The sequence below is a fragment of the Carcharodon carcharias genome, chromosome 12, assembly GCF_017639515.1.
Source record: "Carcharodon carcharias isolate sCarCar2 chromosome 12, sCarCar2.pri, whole genome shotgun sequence".
In the NCBI taxonomy this organism is placed as follows: Eukaryota; Metazoa; Chordata; class Chondrichthyes; order Lamniformes; family Lamnidae; genus Carcharodon; species Carcharodon carcharias.
The window spans coordinates 57,925,793-57,946,067 of NC_054478.1; the positions used below are offsets into that span (position 1 = coordinate 57,925,793).

Genomic DNA, 20,275 nt, shown 5'->3' on the forward strand with positions numbered 1-20,275 from the left:
TGTATTTGCATCCTTTCAGGTAGTAAAAGTGCATGGTGATGTCAAGTACAGAAAAACAATATTAACAAACAGTGGACAAAGGACTGGTGTTGGGAGACCCATGGGCATTGCGGTAGATCCAGCAAGGGGGTGAGTGGAACAATGAAGTAGATGTATAAGTAATTTTATGAATTAAATGCGTCCATTGTAAAGTTAAAGAAAAAAGATGGGTTTCTCATTTGTGTGATGCTAAATAATTTGCATTTTGAAATGTGACATCAGCCTACTTGATTTTTAAAAAAGTTTAATAATTTTAAAGTCTGAAATGGGGGAAGCGGTGATGTAGTGGTAATGTGGAATACTAGCCCCCCTTGCCTAGATGAGTGCAGCTCCAATAACACTCAAGACGCTTGACAGCATCCTGGACAAAGCAGCCCACTTGATTGGCACCCCTTCCACAAACAATCACTCTGTCCACCACCGATGCACTGTCGCAGCAGTGTGTACCATCTACAAGATGCACTACAGGAACTCACCAAGGCTCCTTAGGCAGCATCTTCCAAACCCACAACTGCTACCATCTAGATGGATAAGGGCAGCAGATACATGGGAACAACACCACCTGGAAGCTCCCCTCCAAGTCACTCACCATCCTGACTTGGAAATATATCGCCGTTCCTTCACTGTCGCTGGGTCAAAATCCTGGAACTCCCTCCCTACACCACATGGACGACAGTGGTTCAAGAAGGCAGCTCACCACTACTTTCTCAAGGGCAATTAGGGATGGACAATAAATGCTGTCTTGCCAGCGACGCTCACATCCCATGAATAAATAAAAGAGAAATGTCATTGGACTACCACTGACCAAGCTGGCGCAGTCCTAAAGAACACACCTACAAGTCTGGGTTTGCGGCAGGTGGTGAGGCATGAGGCAACCAACAAGAGAGAAAAACCTACGTGACCTTGTCCTCACCAATCTACCTAGCTTGGGTGCATCTGTCCATGACAGTATCAGTGAGAGTGACCACTGCTTGGGGAGATAAAGTCCCATCTTCACATTGAAGGTACCCTCCATTGTGTTGTGTGGCACTACCACTGTCAAATATCCCCATCCTCAATGATGGGGGAACCCAGCGCATTAGTGCAAAAGATAAGACTGAAGCATTATTAACTACTTTCAGTGAGAAGTGGCGAATGGATGATCCATCTTGGCCTTCTCCTAAAGTCCCCAACATCACAGATGCTAGTCCTCAGCCAATTCAATTCACTCCACGTGATGTCAAGAAATGGCTGAAGGATAAACCCAACCTAGCCAATTACAGTACCATCAGTCTACTCTCGATCATCAGCAAAGTGATGGGAGGTGTTGTTGACTGTGCCATCAAGTGGCACTTACTCAGCAATAATCTGCCCAATGACATTCAGCTCCTGACCTCATTACAGCCTTGGTCCAAACATGGACAAAAAAGCTGAACTCAGGAGGTGAGGTAAGAGTGACTGCCCTTGAAATTGAGACACATTTGAATGAGTGTGGCATCAAGGAGCCCTAGCAAAACTGGGGTCAATGGGAATCAAGAGAAAACTCTCCAGTGGTTGTAGTCATATCTAACACAAAGGAAGATGGTTGTGGTTGTTGGAGGTCCATCATGTCACTCCTAGGTTATCGCTGTAGGATTTCCTTGGGGTAATGTCCTAGGCCCAGCCATCTTCAGCTGCTTCAAAATTAGTAAATCTGCATTTTCCCTGCTCCCCACTGAATTTAAGGTCCAGCTTCTGGGTTGGGTCTGCAGTGACATTGCAACAGTGATAACAAGATTAAAGTAGAGCTGAAGTTAAATTGATTGAAATTATGAGTGGGATTATGGTCACCATAGGAAGGTGAAATATTGTGATTGTCTTACGATTCTGAGGCAAATTTATGAAGTAATAATGATCCAAATGTGTTAAGATTCTCACAATCACTATCATTTTTGAAAAATTAGATGTCTACATTGAGCAAAATACATTGAAACTCACCGCAACTCAGTGATACAGAGGAGTACACACACATACAGATTCTGTTCCTTCATTCTGCGAGATCTGATTGCAGGTGCTAAGTAGGAACCAATTTCCCATAGCTAGGGTGAGAGAGGGAGAGAAAGAAAGAGAGAGTAAAAGAGTGAGAGACATTGTGTATGGGTTGGTAAACCTATTCACCACAGATGGTATGCAGATTGGCAGTACAAAATGTAAGACATTCAGTTCCATGTGACCTCCAAAATCCTGAAATATACTCTGATTGCTAGAACAAAGGAATATCAATAGCAGAATTAATTCATATGTTTTAGTTTAGTATAGAAGGTGGCTCACCCTCACCTTCTCAAGGGCAATTAGGGATGGGCAATAAATGCTGGTCTAACTAATGACGTCCTCATCCCATGAAAGAATAAAAAAATGCTAATGCACAGCACACAGGAGCACACACACATACACAAATTAACTCTGTATTTGTAAATTTATGTTGAATTTTTCCAACCAAGAGTAAGATATTTATAGTCACAGCTAGATTATAGAACCATTAACAAAGTATTACCAGGTTTACCTTCCTCATAGATATCTACTTATACTTGTGATATGGGTGAATTAGCACAATCAACATGTTACTAGTTTTTGTTGTCCTGCTTTGATTACTGCATGTTTTTAGAGTATCTGAAAACCATATATAAATCTTCTTCAGGAAGTTGTACTGGACTGACCAAGGTACAGGAAGTGGGATCCCAGCAAAGATTGCCAGTGCTTATATGGATGGTTCTAACCCCCGAGTTCTTTTCACTAATGACCTGGATCATGTAGAGTTTATTACTATTGACATCAAGGCACGTAGGCTGTACTGGGCTGTCTCTAGTACTGGTGTGGTATGTATTTTCCTTTTGTTACAAAGGTTCATATTCAAAATAAAGAAAATTTTAGTTATCCCCCAGTCTCCCACCATACTTTCAACAGGAGATCAATGGATGCCCAGAGAAATAGTGTAAATAGCCATTATTAGCTCTTCATTCTGTTTCTCTGTCGGTTCCACCAGAGAGTACTACTGTATTATGAGCATTAATCTTAACTCCATCAATGGGGTGGGGTGGGGTGGGGTGGGGGGGAGAAAATATTTAGGAGGATTAAGGAGATGACGGATTTAACAATGTTTGTAGCTGAGATGCATACATTTTATTCCATCATATACGATGATTCATCGAAGATTTAATTTATTTTTTGCATCAGTGTCAACTGGGTAAGGATGGTCGATAATGATCAGAAGGGGCTGAATTTAATGGCTTCAGTGGGGCCCATCCACTGGCCAGTAAGTTGGTGGCAACCCTGCTGTGGCCATTTCCAGGAGCTCCGATGAGATTAAATATCAATCAGGCAATTAGCTTCCTACCATCAGGGTTCACATGCCTTTAAAGGCAAATAGTTTACCCTCAAAAGTTGCTGGCCAGTAGTCATTAGTCACAGCAACAGCAGAGGGAGCGGTGGCCCCTACTGGGACTGTAACAGGCCCTGGTGTAGCAGTCATTTAGGCGGCCCAGAAGACAGGTGAGTGGGTTAGGCTCCACTGGAGGCGTGGGGGTTTGGCAGTTGGCAGGCGGGGTGGGGGTGGTTGGTGGCATTCATTGTGGAGGACAGGGAGAGGCTCTTTAAGTGGGGACAGCCCTTGCCAACATGGCGGCCCTCTATGGACCACAAAATGCCTGATCAGGAGACCACCCAACCAACCCGCCCCTCTTGCCACCCCATACCTCCCAAGCCCACAAGGAGGCCGCCAGGAATGAGACCACCAGGATATACCCAGCAGCCTCTCCTCGTGGCGTACAGCCAAAATCCCCCTCCTCTGCCCCACCACCGTCACTGTCAATATTAACGATTTTTTGATCTCTGCTTATATTAATGGAATTTGATTAATTATTTAGAATGTTAAAATATGAATAATATAATTCATGAAGTACAATTATTGCAATTTATGTGCAACTACTGATTCTGTATTGCCCCTATAGATTGAACGAGGAGATCTAAATGGTTTACACCGAATGACTGTGGTCAGCCACCTTTCTCATCCTCGGGGGTTAGCCATATACGATAGCTTCCTCTACTACACAGATTCTGATTTCGAGGTCATTGAGCGTGTGGACAAGGTCACTGGTGAAAATGCAGTTGTAATGAGGAATAATATTGCAGGGCTGAAATGCCTCAAAGTTCACTTCCGAGACAGTGAGTACTAATTAGCTGATTACTAAAAGATTTCCTGTATAGTTACACAACAGTAGTGAGAAAGATCATGTATATAGAATTCTGCTGTTCTAATTGTTAAATATCTAAAATGAATCAATCATAGTTATATATATTCAGCTCCATGGACAAACAAGAGCATGCGTTTATATACTTTGCAGGAAGCACCAATTAATATTTTTGATGTAAGCTAAATTGATGCAAAACAGTATGTACAAAAAACATTACCTGATTAATTTGGTACTTGTTATGTCTTACATGTTGTGTGCTATGAAAATTCATTAGCAAACTAGTTAAAACATGTTATTCAATGAGTTGTAACCTGGAGTGCATTGCCTGAAAGAGTGGTAAAAGCTGATTCACTGAGAGCTTCAAAAGGGCATTGGACGTATACTTAAAAAGAAAAAAATGCAGGGTTATGGTGAAAAAACAAGGGACAAAATGGATTGAAGGCAAAGTGAAAAAGTAAGCTATGAGGAGGATGCAAAGAGGCTGCCAGGAGATTTAGAGCAGTTAAGTGATTGGACAAAAGATTGCGGATAGAATGGAATATTTTTTAAAAGGTGAGTAAATGTTGGTAATCTGTATTGTTTCTATTTATTTGTTCTGAATCAAAGGATAGCAACTGAAATAGACTTTTTTAGTTGTTGCTGATTCTCTGACATAATTCGATATTGCCATCGAATTTCAAGGGGAGGTGGTTAAATTCTCTCTTGTTGAAGATGGTCATTGCCTGACAATTGTGTGGTGTGAATGTTACTTGTCACCTATCAGCCAAGTCTGAAAATTGCCCAGGTCTTGCTGCATATGAACATGTACTGCTTCCGTATCTGAAGAGTCATAAATGGTCCTGAACAATATGCAATCATCAGCGAACATGCCCATTTCTGACCTTCTGATGGAGGAAAGGCCATTGATGAAGTAGCTGAAGATGTTTGGGCCTAGCCTGACACTACCCTGAGGAACCCCTACAGTGATGTCCTGGAACTGAGTTGATTGACCTCTAACAACCACAACCATTTTCCTTTGTGCTAGTTATGACTCCAACCAGTGGAGAGTTTTTCCCCTGATTCCCATTGACTCTCATTTTATTAAGGCTCATCGATGTCATACTTGGTCAAATGCTGCCTTGATGCTAAGAGCAGTCTTTCCCACCTCACCTTATGTCTTAAATTGGCATTGCAGTTTTGATGATTGGGTTAGTGAGTGGGATTAATGAGATCAACCTTCAAAATGTTGGATTTTAATTAAAATTATGACGTCTAAAAGTTGAAGTGTGGGCAATTTTACTTTTATTATAATTGGTCATTTTTTTAAGATCTTAAAACTTTTGCTTCTACTTCAACCAATTCCTTCAGCAGTCCCAGATAAGTCAGCTGAAAGAAGGCTTTGTACAATTATATGGTAGCATTAATTGGTCTGAGTGAGGCAGAATTAAGTCATGGCTGACAGACATGTTTAAAATTACAGTCTGTGTCTTAAGGGTAGAAGTCTTCAAATGAATTGACTATTGAAAAGAACTTGGCATTCCATGAGGTACTAACTCATAAAGTTGGATGTAATGAGACAGTAGCCTAATCTTTTGTTTTAGATTGTTATAAACTGCTGACAGTTTACGTGTCATATAAGTGCTTTGATATGATTGACGTGTTGGAATTTGCCAGTTATTCGATGTTCATGTATATGTGGTCTTTTGTTGGTACACATTGTCTAATAATTATTGTTTGTAATATTAGCAGACAAACTCTTAAAATATTTGCATAACATATTAAGCCTGCTATTTCAAATTAAATGGCATCTCTGTTAAAATACAGTATGGAGTAATGTCATTGAAACACGTAAGGCATTTGTTCACTATACATGTATTAGTTGTAGAGGGTGTAAGCTGAGCTGTTTAATTCTGAAGTAGTTTAATTTATAGAATTCCTTGTTAAAACATGAACAACAGAAATGTCTAGAATAGAAGTGCAGGTTGTGCACCCCTAAGTGCATGTCCGATGCCAGTGCATGATAAAAATCATTGTTTCAGCAAAAGCTTTTTAGGGTAGCAAATCTGTTGCAAGTGGGGAGTCTAGAAGAGGCCCATTCCAATTGAAATGCTGCAGTTTGGGCTTGAACCTAGGTGCACCAGGTTTCTTTTGAATTTTCCCCACAGCATATTTAGTTAGGGGTGGGGAGGGGGCAGACACTTCTTAGGGTCATCCTTCCACATCCCCAACTAACTTTGGGAGCATGTCTGCAACTGTTCCTGATGACTTCTACCCAGGTCGCTACTGATCTGTCCCATTGTTGAGTTCAAGAAAGAGAACCAGGCTGGCCATCTGCTCCCTTAGCAACAAAAAATCTCTGATACTTTTCTTCTATCCTTTTGAGGCCAAGGGTACCCTCTGTTGGAGCAGCAGGCTTGGACTCTCACTTCCACCATCTCAATGGGATTTGCACTTTCTGTTGCACACTAACATTTTAAAAAATGTATTTGTTCATGGGATATGGGCACTGTTGCCTAGGGCAGCTTTTATTGCCATCCCTTATTGCTGTTGAGGTGGTGGTAAGCTTACTTTCTTGAACTGCTGCAATCCCTGTATTCTGGGAATACTCAAGTGCTGTTTGGGAGGGAGTTCCAGGATTTTTACTCAGTGACAGGAATGTTGATAATGGGGGATTCAGCAATGGTAATGCCATTGAATGTCATGGGAAGATGGTTCAATGTTCTCTTGTTGGGGATAGTCATTGTCTGGCACTTGTGTGGTGTGAATGTTACTTGCTGCTTATCAGCCCAAGCCTGAATATAGACCAGGTCTTGATGAGTATGGACATGGACTGCTTCAGTATCTGAGGAGTCATGAATGGTGCTGAACATTGTGCAATCATCATTGAACATGCCCACTTCTGACCTTATGATGGAAGGAGGATCATTAATGAAGCAGTTGAAAATGATTGGGCCTAGGACACTACCCTGAGAGATTCTTGCAGTTATGTCCTGGATTTGAGATGATTGACCTCCAACAATGACAACCATCTTCCTTTGTGCTAGGCATAATTCCAACTATAGAGAATTTTCCCACTGATTCCCATTGATTTCAGTTTTGCTGGGGCTCCTTGATGCCACACTCGGTCAAATGCTGCCTTAATGTCAAGGGCAGTCACTCTCACCTCACCTCTGGAGTTCAGCTCCTTTGTCCATGTTTCAATGAAGCCAGGACTTGAGTTGTCCTGGCAGAACCCGAACTGAGCATAAGCGAGCAGGTTATTGCTAAATGAGTGCTGCTTGATAGCACTGTCAATAATGCCTTCCATCACTAAGCTGGTGATCAAGAGTAGTAATTGGCCAGTTTGGATTTGTCTTGCTTTTTGTGGACACGACTTACCTGGGCAACTTTTCACATAGCCGGGTCGATACCAGCGTTGTTGCTGTACTGGAACAGCTTGGCTAGGGGTATGGCTAGTTCTGGAGCACAGTACTATTGCCGGAGCCCATAGCCTTTGCAGTAACCAGTACCTTCAGCCATTTCTTGGTATCAGGTGGAGTGAATCAAATTGGCTGAAGACTGGCATCTGTGATGCTGGGGATCTCCGGAGAAGGTCGAGATGGATCATCCACTTGGCACTTCTGGCTGCAGATTGTTGCAAATACCTCAGCCTTGTCTTTTGCCCTGATGTGCTGTGTCCCCTGCACCCCATCACTGAGGATGGGGATATTTGTGGAGACTCCTCCTCCTGTTAATTTTGTTGAATTTCTCACCACCATTTGCAACTGGATATGGCAGGAGTGCAGAGTTTAGGTCTGATACGTTGATTGTGGGATCTCTTTGCTCTGTCTATCTATGCTGTTTCCACTGTTTTGGCATGCACGTAGTCCAGTATTGTAGCTTCAGCAGGTTGACACTCTTCATTTAACCAGGATTTGTCCCCTGGCTTGATAGTAATGGTAGTGTGGGAGATGTGCTGGGTCATGAAGTTACAGATTGTGGCTGAATGCAATCCTGCTGCTGAAGGCCCACAACACCTCATGATGCCCAGTTTTGAGTTGCTAGATCTATTTGAAATCTACCTCATTTAGCATGGTGGTAGTACCACACAGCACGATGGAGGGTATCCTTAATGTGAAGGCAGGAATTCATCTACACAAGGACTGTGCAGTGGTCACTGCAACCAATACTGACATGGATAGATGCACCTGCGATAGGTAGCTTGGTGAGTATGAGGTCAAGTGTGTTTTTCCCTCTTGTTGCTTCCCTCACTATGTGCTGTAGATGCAGTCTATCAGTTATATCCTTTATGACTTGGCCAGCTCAGTCAGTAGTGTTGTTATCAAGCCACTCTTGGTGATGGACATTGAAGTTCCCTACCCAGAGTACATTCTATGCCCTTGCCACTCTCAGTGCTTCTTTCGATTGGTGTTCAATATGGAAGAGTACTGATTCATCAGTTGAGGGGGTTGGTGGGTGCAATAAGTGGTAATCAGGTTATCAATGTTGAGGACCCCCAGGGCAACTCCCTCCTGACTGTATACCATTGTGCTGTCACCTCTAGTGTGTACGTCCTATACCACTGGCAGGGATATTGATGGTGGTGTCTGGGACATTATCTGTAAGGTATGATGATTCCGTAAGTATGACTATGTCAGGCTGATGCTTGCAAGGCCAATTCAGAGTCAACCAAATTGTTGTGGGCCAGATAAGGATGGTAGATTTCTTTTCCAGATGGGTTTTTACAATAATCGACAGTGGTTTTTAAATTCCAGATGTATTAATCGAATTTAAATTCGACTAGTGCAGTGGTGGGATTTGAAACTATGTCCCAAGAGCATTAGCCTTGGCTTCTGGATTACTAGTCCAGTGACATTAACACTACACCACCGTCTCCCCATAGAGGTACCCATAATGTGGATATCTAGCCCAAATATTTAAACAAGCTCATCCTTGAGATTTTGGAAAGAGTTAATAGCAGGTGGAAAACCCCAGCTGCTCCAAACACCAGCTGCATTTCCTTCTCTCAAAAAGCTTTGCAGAATTTATAAATTTTACTTTTTGTGTTTGAGTGTTATAATGCAAAGCCATGCGTTATCAGTTGGAATGCACCAAATAAAGCTGTACTAAGCAGTAAACTTAGCTCTGATAACCTATTCCATGTCAGAGTGCATCTTGCGGAAAATAAAAGAGAAGTGGCTGCCTTGTTAGTTATCTACAAGATTTTATGAATGGAATCAAGCCAGAGGAATTGCTGGAGCTTAAGCTATGTTTCAATATTCATGCCAGCAATGTTCGAGTTATTGTAGATTCAAGTTACCAGTCACAGTATGCCACACTGAAGCTGCGGACAGCAGTGTTTTTACCTGGATCTCTGTTCATTGTAGATGGGAATATCAATGCAGGGTAAGCATTACTTTTAAACCAGAACTATTGAAACATAAGCCAGACTGAGAAATGTGTAGCTTAGCCATTGGTACACGTCCAATTTCTTCAATTTCTCATTCAGCTTCATGCAGTTATCCCTAGCTACATCCTATTGCTACACCGCCAATAATAAAAGAAAACTTTGGGTTTTAACAAACTAATTCATAACAAAGAGACATTAATCAGCGTTCTATCAGTGCAAGCAGCAGACCATCTCTGCTCTGAAGGTCTAGAGAAGAGTAGCCAGACAAAGTATGGAAAGGTGGTGGGGGAAAGAGAGTATGATTGTAAATATAACAAAGATTTGCTCTGAAAATAGATTACATTTCTAAGCTCAGTGTTAAAACCAACAGGACTGCGAGAAGGAATCCATAGTTTCAAAGCTTGTACTTTTTGAGACTGACCCTAATTCAAAAGGAAAACTGAAAAGGGAAACTGAGAAAAGAAACTGACCCACCCAGTTTCTAAGGAAAGTAAGATGGAAACAGAGATTGGAATCCAAAACCTTTGTGGAGAGTGAAAAAGGTTGAAATTATATAAAAAGCCATCAGAACTCAGATGTCAATGATAATCCCGGTGGTGCAATACTGACAGGCTGAAAAAGACAGAGCCTGGATCTGGAAGCTGAGAATAGGCAAATATACAGCCGCTATAGCTGTTTCTGTTACTTGAAGATAACATTGGTGGATCTATGCCATTCAGAGCATCATAAGCAGAGTTGAGAAGGTTCTGCAACATGTGCCATTTTTGGTGAAGACAGTGCCCGTGGGACTCAGTTGTGTGCTGCTGTCAGATGGGGATCAGGCAAAATCCAAGAAGAAGAGGTACTAAAATTCTTCATGAGGAAGACAGAGTTTTGAAAGGCTTTACAACTGAAATTGGTGACATGCAGGCTGGGTGGACTGCCTAGCCAATTCATAATATCTGTCTTAGTGATAACTACCATTTAATGTGCAATTTATAGTTTATAATTGACTGCTGGCCACAATGGCAGCTCTTCACACCGTATCAACCCAACCCCGCTGCACTAATTATGCATTCCTGGGAAACATGTTGTTTCTCATTCGTCCACCACAGCATTACCTTGCCACTGCATCATTTAAAGTCCAGCTGCGCACACATATCTCAGTGCTTCCAGTCTGTGACTGCCACAGGGAAAATGTCTACGAAAGGCAAAGAGACAGCAGCCCTCAGGTTTAGCAATGCGTCACTGGAACGCCTTTTGGACGCCATGTGGGCCCGCTGCGACATCCTCTACCCCTGCTCTGGCCGCAGGATGGGCTGCCGCATGACTAACCAGGATTGGGAGGCGGTGGCAGTGGTGGTCATCACCAAAGCCTGACAGAAGAGGACAGCCACACAGTGCCGAAAAAGGATGAATGATCTCCTTCATTCCACCAGGGTAAGTCACTCTTCTCATTACTCTCAACTCTCACACTCACAAACCCCATCACACATCCACAGGTCCCTCCCTTACTGCCAGTTCAAGGTACATCACCATTCAGTCTCTCACACTCACCATCATTGTCCTCAACCAGTCTATGGGTCCATTCACCACCCACACAGGCCAGACATACTTATCATCTGGCCTGGCAGGCATCCTAATATACTCTCCCCATCTCTAATCATGCAGGACAAGCTGGCACACAACTAGAGGGAAAGGTTGCAGACCGGTGGAGGAATGCCTGAAATCAAGGTCCGCATGGACTTGGAACATAGAGCCATCCAACTGGCCGATGATGATCTAGACCATTCCTATGCTGACGGTGAGGTTGGTGGTGCTCTAACAAATGAGGACCAGCAGTGCACCATCCATCAGACAGCCATTCTATGAATGATGTGTCCTGTTTCACAGGCCACTGCCATGTATTAATTATTTCTCCTTGCTTTCACAGGCACATCTGGGAAACAGCCAATGGAGTCCACAACCCAGGGTTGTATAAAGCCACGAAGAAACCCCTGAAGAGGAATCTGGAGGCACCCTCGTCACAGCGCTCACCCACAGCTTTCAACCAGTGCAAAGCCACGCACCTTGGTGGGACCTAGTTTTAGAGTAGCCTCGGGAATCACAATCTGGTGAGCACATCACACTGTCTGATCCACCGCAGGTGGCTACAGGGACTTCCCAAGTGTCCAACACTCGGAGGGCTGCTGGGGACCAGAAATTTGCTGGGTCCGAGTCAGATGATGAGCCTCTGGACTCGGTCATGTTACAGTTGCTGGAGCTGCAAAGGCAAGCTCGGGATCATGGGGAAGGGATGTCCGCTGCACTTGTTAGATTGCAAGGCACAATGGAGGAGTCCTTCTGTCTAAAGGCTGAGGTGATAGTGCTGCATGCCAACTCCTTCAGGCAAGACTGTTAGGATGGCGACCACCATGGAGACCTTGGTCCAGGACGTCACTCCTGCACTGCTGTGCAGGCTAAACTCCATTGTTGATGCCATAGTTGGCCTCCAGCAGTGTGTACGCAAAAGGGATGCGGGACAGCTCGATGTTACTTCAACTATCCCTTCTGTCAGGAGTCAGCCAGGGGCCCTTGGGCACCCGTAGGGAAGAGGTTCAGCATGTGCACACCCTGGGGCCATCCACCCAGGTAATTCCGGGAGTGACCAGCCCATCCAAATCCCCTCTTCCTGTGACCCCAGCGGCTCCAGCTCCAAAGGCCGAGGAGGGTGCCACTGCCACACAGCAAGACCCAGAAAGCAGGCTGGGGCCCTCCAGGTCTCAGCCCTCCAGAGGATGCCCACCAATGTCATCACAGACAACGTGTAGCAGTCAGCAGGCTGCCTCCACCTCTGCTGTGGATGGCCAGGGAGCGCCAAGATGGAGCAGCAGGGTTAGAAAAGTTAAGAAGATGTAGTTGCACAGCCTGGGCATAGGTCTTAATCACTTGTACATAATGTTCACGAATGTCAATGAACTCCCAAAAATACCTTCCTACTAATTGCTTCTTGTTCTGATGAGCAGTGTTTGTGTCACTCAGATGTGATATCTTCCTGCACAAGATAAAGGCAGGTGTCTCAGTCCAGGGCCTCTTCCCTGTGCTTTGTGCAGCCTTCAAAGTGATGGTCTGGCCTCTTACTCTCTGAACACATTACTGATGCCTGCACCTCAATGGTGCATGTCATTGCTGCCAGAATGTTGTGGGCAGGCGTCACACAGTACCTCCATTATCTCTATATACTCTCAGCACCTTTAAGGTGGGGCTGGCCCTTAAGCATCTGTGACCAGTGATGCTGTGCTCCTGAAGGGGGTCAGGCACTGAAGGCGGATAAAGGATCAGATGCTTTTAAAGCTTAATGGCTGCATCTCTATGATATGAGCCTGATCACAGAGCACAAGCGAGCTGCCCTCGGCCAGACAGTAATCAGACATTCTCAGAGGCTGTGTGAAGATCTATGGAGTGTCCTCACTGCATGTCGTCATCATCCTCCTGCAATTGAGTGACTATTAGGTCCTCCACTACATCCCCATGACAGGAGCATTTTCACAGAGGATATGTGCGCTGCCATTAGCCAGACTGGAGTCAAATGTTTACAGGTGCAATGTGAGGATCTATGGTGTCGCTCACTGCATGTCTTCATCATCCTCCACAAATCTAGCAGCTATAAGGGTCTCCCAAGTGTGCCTATCTCGTCTGGCTATGTCAGGGCCTCATCCCCGTTATCATGGCCTTCGAGGACCTCTTCACCCTCATCCCCATCAGCGTCCCCCTCAACAGAGGAGACCTCCAGCTCCTCCTCAGCCAGCTCCTTTCCCCGTTGCAGCGCCAGTTTGTAAAGGGCACAGCAGATGATGACGATGCATGACACCCTCTATGGATTATATTGCAGGGCTCCATCAGACTGGTCCAGGCACCAGAACTTTAATTTCAGCATCCCGATGGCCTGCTCTACCAAGTTGTGAGTTGCAGCATGAACCTCATTATACCGTCGCCTTGCTGCAGGCTGAGGCCGCTGTATGGGTGTCATCAGCCACGGCCTCTGCAGGTAGCCCTGGTTTCCATGGAGCCACCCTTGCAGCTTCTGTGGACCCTGGAAGACTTCATGGATCTGTGACTGACTGAGAATGTAGGAGTTGTGGACATTCTTTAGAAAGGTGCGCAGGCCTGCAGGATGCATTTGTGGTGGTCGCTCATCAGCTGCACATTCAGTGAGTGGAATCCCTTGTGGTTGATGTAGTTGACTGTGTGTTGCGACAGAGATCTGAGTGCCACGTGAATGTAGTCGATGGCACCCTGCACTTGTGGGAAACCCGAGATCTGGGCAAATCCAATCGGTCTTACATCCTGGCTGTCCTGGACCTGGGTGAAATGCACAAAGTTGTGTGCCCTTGTGAAGATGGCATCTGTGACCTCATGAATGCGTTTGTGGATGAAGGCTTGTGATGTCCCACAGAGGTCACCTATGGAGCCCTGAAAGGAGCCACTGGCATAAAAATTAAACGCTGCTGTCACTTTCTTGGCAACTGGCAGTGGATGCCCTGCATGTCCCCGTGGTGCCAAATCCTGCAGTAGATGGCAGATGTGACCGACCAGTTCTCTAGACTTGCGCAGTCTTCAGCAACACTGGTTGTCAGTCATCTGCAGGATTGAAAGGCGGCGTCTAGAGACCCCGGGTGTTGCTAGGCACTGACCAGCGATGGTTCGCTGTCGCTCTTGAGTGGCATGTGTCGGAGCCCCAACTGCCCCTTCTTCCTGTGGGTGCTGCTCCTCTCTCTGCACAGCCAAACACCTCAGTCACTCTCTTCTCCATTGTCTTCACTCTCTGTGTGCAGTGACATACAACTAGGTTGCTATTATCCTGATGTACTCCTTCTGCAGGATGAAAGAGAGAGATGCGTAGGTTAGCATGGGTGTACTAAGAGCCTGTCTTGATTAAGTCTGAAGGCCTCTTAACGCTTCCCAGAGAGAGCTGGCTACCACTTGGATGGCCTGAGGTTAGTGCACTGCATGGCTGCCCGACACCCCACCCATCCTCCGCCCCACTGCAGTTTTGCCCATTGGACTGCTGTGCTCTCAGCTCAGGTGCAGGCATTCTCCTAACCTGCGTTGCAAGGCTGCGCTGTTAGTTTGAACCATGGGGGAGACTGGTCCAATCCGTGATGGTGACATTGCAAGGGGCTCTGAGCCCTTACACCAGTGACTGCTCCATGGCCAGCTTTAGCAAGGAGATTGTACAACATGCTCAGTTGTCCAACTGTTCTGCAATCCACTAAAACTCTCATTACTTTGCAGTCTGTGCCTGAGGGGTGAAAAGCTCTGGAGCACTTGATGGCACTATGATGCCTCTGCATTACTTGAGTGGGCAGAGAAGCTAGTGGCCCGACTCCGATCATATCAATGTGACTGTGCCTGAACTGTCTCAGCTACAAAAAAATGGTCACTTTATACAAGGTTTCCCTAATGCTTGGCCGTTTCCTGTCCACCCCACCAGTACCCACCCCACACCCTGCATGTGCTTGTGTGCTACTTTCAATCGTAGGGCAGCCCTGAACCCCACCCCACCACCCCCCTCCCCCCACCCTCCCCCCAACCCCCAGCCAAGTCACCTCAACCACAGGGCAGCCCGTGGGAAAATTAGCCTTTTATTGGCATGCGGAAACCTATTTTTGGCCTTCTCACCATATTGTCTGCTCATGCCATCAAACTCACCTGATGCCAGCAGGCACGGAAAATCCCGGCCAATATTTAGTGTTTGCTTTGTTTGACACTTGTACAGTAAAAATTCTTTGTTTTAAACCATGAAATCTTGGGGCTTTATTCTTCCAGTAAATAACTGCGATTTCCAATTTCTTTTTTAAAAAAAATAGAGTTACTGGTCCCAACTGAGATTAAAACAACTACTTTATCATACTGGGTATCAATGACCTTTCAAGGTAATGCCAAAACTAAATAAATAAAGCTTTCTGGCTCAACTAGCAAACATGAGAAATTCTTCCTCCATAAGGTAAAATGTTTCTTTCAGGTGAAAACTGTATCAATCTGATTATGAGTTGAATTGTTATAGAAACTGCACCAGTAATAGGTGTAAAGGTGAGTACAGAGGTATGATTTATATAGTAGGTTCTATGGTAATACTGGATTGCCAAAGCAAGAATATAAAATAGCTTATTTTAAATTATCCCCTTTGAAAAGCATTGATTGCATCAATTTTAATGTTTCACAGATTAATTGCCAGTTGGTTATTCGCTGTTTGTGGCACATTTGTTGCCTGTGCAACAACAGTATTACACTTCAAAAGTAACTAATTGATTGTGAATCTTTAGAATGTCCTGACAACATAATATATTACACAAACAAAAGTTTGTTGTACCTTCATGTATTTTGTTTTCAATTCTCTTAGAGTCAGCTGGCTCCTCCAATGGGTGCAGTAACAACATTGGAACATGTGAACAGCTGTGCCTGCCCAGACCCAATGGAGCCTACACTTGTGCTTGTACTATAGGCTACCATATGAACCCAGATAACAAGACCTGCTCATCCTTTGACTCATTTTTGATTGTGTCCCAGCTGACCATCATCAGAGGATTCAACCTGGATGCGAGTGACCATTCTGAAGCCATGGTACCAGTGGGTGGCATTGGTAAATATCCTAATTCTAGACACTAAAATAGATTGTGAACAGAAATTTCATTTAAAGTCCATCACTGAAATTGCTGATTCTAATGGCACATCCTGCATTTTTTAGTAGAAATTTCTAAAATTATTCCAATTAAAATCTGTCATGCTTTACAAAATATATTAAAAAATTTTATTCATGATCCACACGCAACCAAAACAATGAAAGAAAATGTTTTAAAGACAAGCCTGGATGTCCTTTTGTTGTCTTACAAATGATTTATTAAGAGATTAATTAATGTAAGCAAATCTTCATTAATATCATTCATCTAAAAAATCTTAATAAACACTTAAGTATAATAAAAAATATTAATTGGTATGCAATGGACTCCACATACCAGTGAACGGGATATGGCAAAATTACATTCAATTCCCCTCATTTCTCACAGAAATTGCTGGATACATAATGGTATTCTGTCACTTAATTTGATTAATTGTTTTAAAATTGTATATGAATTTCCAGTTGGTGGAGCCACCCTAATTCCTCCCGTCTCCCCTAGCTCAAAGTGATGTTTTATTCACTCTCCCTCATTCACATTGACACTTTTTCTGCCTTCCCTGTTCTTGCAGGCACATTTTTCCCTCATTCCTCTTACTTCCACTAGTTTACACTGGAAATCCTCTTTCTCCCCCTCTCCCCATTTATGCCACCACTTTCCTCCCTCTCCAAGACCACATTGAAAGTCTTCTTCCCCTTCTTATAGTTCATGCTGTCACTCCAGTTAATGAAACCAATCTTTTTGGCTTTTCCTTTCACCACTACTGCTGCCTCCTTTTGGATGCTGCTGCTAATTGCGGATATTAAACACTGTTGTATCTTCAGTGTGGAACATACTCATCCCATCCCCACCCGCCCCCACCCCAGCAGCGCTGAGCTTTTCAGCACGTGTTTCACGCTGGCTGGCCGTTAACTGACCAGCTAGCATGAAATCGCGGTCGGGGGCTGATCGTGGTCAGTGATCTGTTTCCCGACCACTCCACGCCCGTCGATTGCACCCGCCCACCAAGCTGAAAATTCAGGCCCATGATCCTGTGATATTCACAGCTGTTGGGCATTTTACATGTTTGATATAAAGTAACTTCAGAATATTTTGTTTGGATATCCAGCTCAGAGCTCATTCCAAAAATGTTCTCTTACTGTTAATTTTGATTTAGAAGTTTCTTTGTTATTTTTCAAACCAGGAATGCTACGCTTAAAGGAAGCAATATTTTTATTTTTCTCTTTAGGTCGCTATGCCCTGCACGTGGATGTACATATATCTTCAGGGTTTATTTACTGGTGTGACTTCAGTACCACAGCTTCAAGGAATGCTATCCGGAGGATTAAACCTGATGGGTCTTCCTTCCAAAACATCCTAGTCACAGGAATTGGTCAGAATGGTATTCGAGGGATTGCTGTGGACTGGGTGACAGGTCAGGGATTGATCAAGTTTTTCTATCTTCCAGGTTTACAGTAATCACCTGCATTTTCTGTGTGCTGTGCTAAAGGAAATCTACTTACTAAACAATAACAACAATTTATATTCATATAGTACTTTCAGTGTAATAAAGCGTCCCAAGGTACTTCATAGGAGCATTATAAAGCAAAGTATGAGACCAATCCACATAAGCAGATATTAGGTCAGATGACCAAAAGCTTGGTCAAAGAGGTAAGTTTTAGCGAGTGTTTCAAAGAAGGAATGCAGGCGGTGAATAATAGCAGGGCATTCTAAACTTGAGGCCTAGAAAACTGAAGGCGCAGCCACCTATGGTAGGGCAATTAAAAACAGGGATGCCGAGAAGGCCATAATTAGAAAGTGCAGATATTTCAGAAGGTTGTGTGTTTGACTCCAAAGATCCAGGGCGGGGGCGCAAGGCCATGGAGGGATTTGAAAACAAGGATGAGAAGTTTAAAATCAAAACTTTGCTTGACCGAGAACCAATGTAGGTTAATGAGCTCAGGGGTGATAGGGGCATGGAACTTGGTACAAGTTAAGACTAAGGCAGCAGAGCTTTGGATGACCTCAAGTCCACGGAGGGTAGAATGTGGAAGACCAGCCAGGATTGCATTGGAATAGTCAAGTTTAAAGGTAACAAAGGCATGAATGAGGTTTTCAGTAGCAGATGAGCTGTGACGGGTGAGGTTGGATGATGTTTCAGAGGTGGAAATAGGCAATATAAGTGATGGTATGAGAATGAGGTGGGAAGATCGCCTTGGGGTCAAATGTGACACCAAGGTTGTGAACAGATTGGCTTAGAATAATCTCTGACTTTTGCCAGGAGAATGAAGATATAATTGTTTATTACAAACATTAGCCCAAAACTTCTGGTCTTCAGATTGTTGGAAATGGGACTTAAGTTGGGAAATGTGCAACAAGAGCCCATGAAAGTCCTCATGCACAGATATGTGCTATAATTGCTGGGGAAGTTTAAGCTTCTGATGGGCTGATTTGTGCTGCCCACGACCCTCCGCAAATGTTTCTGACCCTGAGTTCAGGTTAGAGACTTGGGCCAGATACACAAGATTAACCTGCATTCTTACCCTGGAAATGTTACAGTTTAATACCTGGTCTAACTCAGTGATTAGCCAGTATAACTTAACTGAGCACTGCAACTGACCCACCCCATCACCGCTCTGAGCTGACCCGACTACCCCCAATCACCATCTACCCCTCGATCACCCAACTACCTCCCGATCACCTGACCATCGCCCTTGACCACCTGACTATCCCCCGTTGACAACCTACCTCCCCACAATCATCCCCCCAAACACCTGACTACCTGCCTATCCCCCTTGACCACTTGACTGTCTGCCCTTGACCACCAGACTGCCTCCCACACACTCATCTACACACCCACCTACCCACCTCACCCACACACCTTTGAAAATGTACCTGAATACAGCAGCTACTGTTGTAAAAAGTGGGTGTGTCCTCTCCGTGCCCCGACATGCCTACTCTCACTGAGCTTAAGCTGGAGAGGCTGCACTGCCCATTTCTGCTTCAGCTGGGGTTAGAAGATCCCAAATGGGAAAGGGCAGTATTGCTGGGTCAAAAAAAAATCTTTGTGGGCAGCTGACTGAAAGAAGTAGGCCATTATCTCACTCCTGTAAATAAAGAAGGAAATAACTTAAACAACTTCAAAATAAGAGAGATCTAAAACATGTTAATGCATGCTAGTATATTGATAAGACTTTTGCTAAAGTAACAACACACTAATTTCTCTCTTTTGATTATTAACAAATTCCGGATCTACTTTAAATAGATGAAAACCTGAATAAAGCTACTTAAACATTTCTAGTATAAAATCCCTTTAAATAATTGAAAGGTAGTAAACATCCTAATGTTCAGATAGTTGTGTATTTATAATCAGCTCATGCTTCCCTTTGGTTGTTTATCTTCTCTAGATCAAATTTTTGTTCACAGCTCATTATTATTTTCTTATCTCTTTAAATAATGACAATTGCAAAATACCAATTATGCAACTTGTTTCAGAATTCAGGATTTGAATTTGCATTCTGTATTTTTGCTCAAATGTTTATAATAAGACAAGTTCATTCACCACCTTGTATTTGTAGAAACTTTTCCATATAAACTGAACATTCCTATCTCACCATCAATGAGAGATGATCTCATTGAAAAATATAGAATTCTTACAAGGCTTGAGAGGGAAGATGCAGGAAGGATGTTTTCCCTAGCTGGGTGGGGCATAAAACCAGGGGACACAATCTCAGAATAAGAGATAGGCCATTTAGGACTGAGATGAGGAGGAATTTCTTCACTGAGAGAGTAGCGAATCTTTGGAATTCTCTGCACCAGAGGGCTGTAGAGGCTCAGTCATTGAGTATATTCAAGACAGAGATCAATAGATCTCTCGATATTAAAGATATCAAGGGATATGGGGATAGTGCAGGAAAATGGCATTGAGGTGAATGGGGGAGCAGGCCGAATGGCCTACTCCAGCTCCTATTCCCTCTGTTCCTATGTACCATCAATAATAAAGTGGCAGTGGAGGTGATCTGATTCCAAGCCTATTGAAAATGGAA

General features: G+C 43.9%; 1 protein-coding gene across 1 annotated transcript in view; it reads left to right on the forward strand.

Moving 5' to 3' along the window:
- The window catches only part of lrp2a (low density lipoprotein receptor-related protein 2a), a 387,109-nt gene that overhangs the window by 227,131 nt on the left and 139,703 nt on the right, over nucleotides 1-20,275 (forward strand). The window contains exons 37-41 of the mRNA XM_041200238.1: nucleotides 24-129; nucleotides 2,696-2,873; nucleotides 4,005-4,218; nucleotides 15,977-16,216; nucleotides 17,479-17,664. Coding sequence (XP_041056172.1) covers nucleotides 24-129; nucleotides 2,696-2,873; nucleotides 4,005-4,218; nucleotides 15,977-16,216; nucleotides 17,479-17,664 — 924 coding nt within the window. The remainder of the gene's footprint in view (nucleotides 1-23; nucleotides 130-2,695; nucleotides 2,874-4,004; nucleotides 4,219-15,976; nucleotides 16,217-17,478; nucleotides 17,665-20,275) is intronic.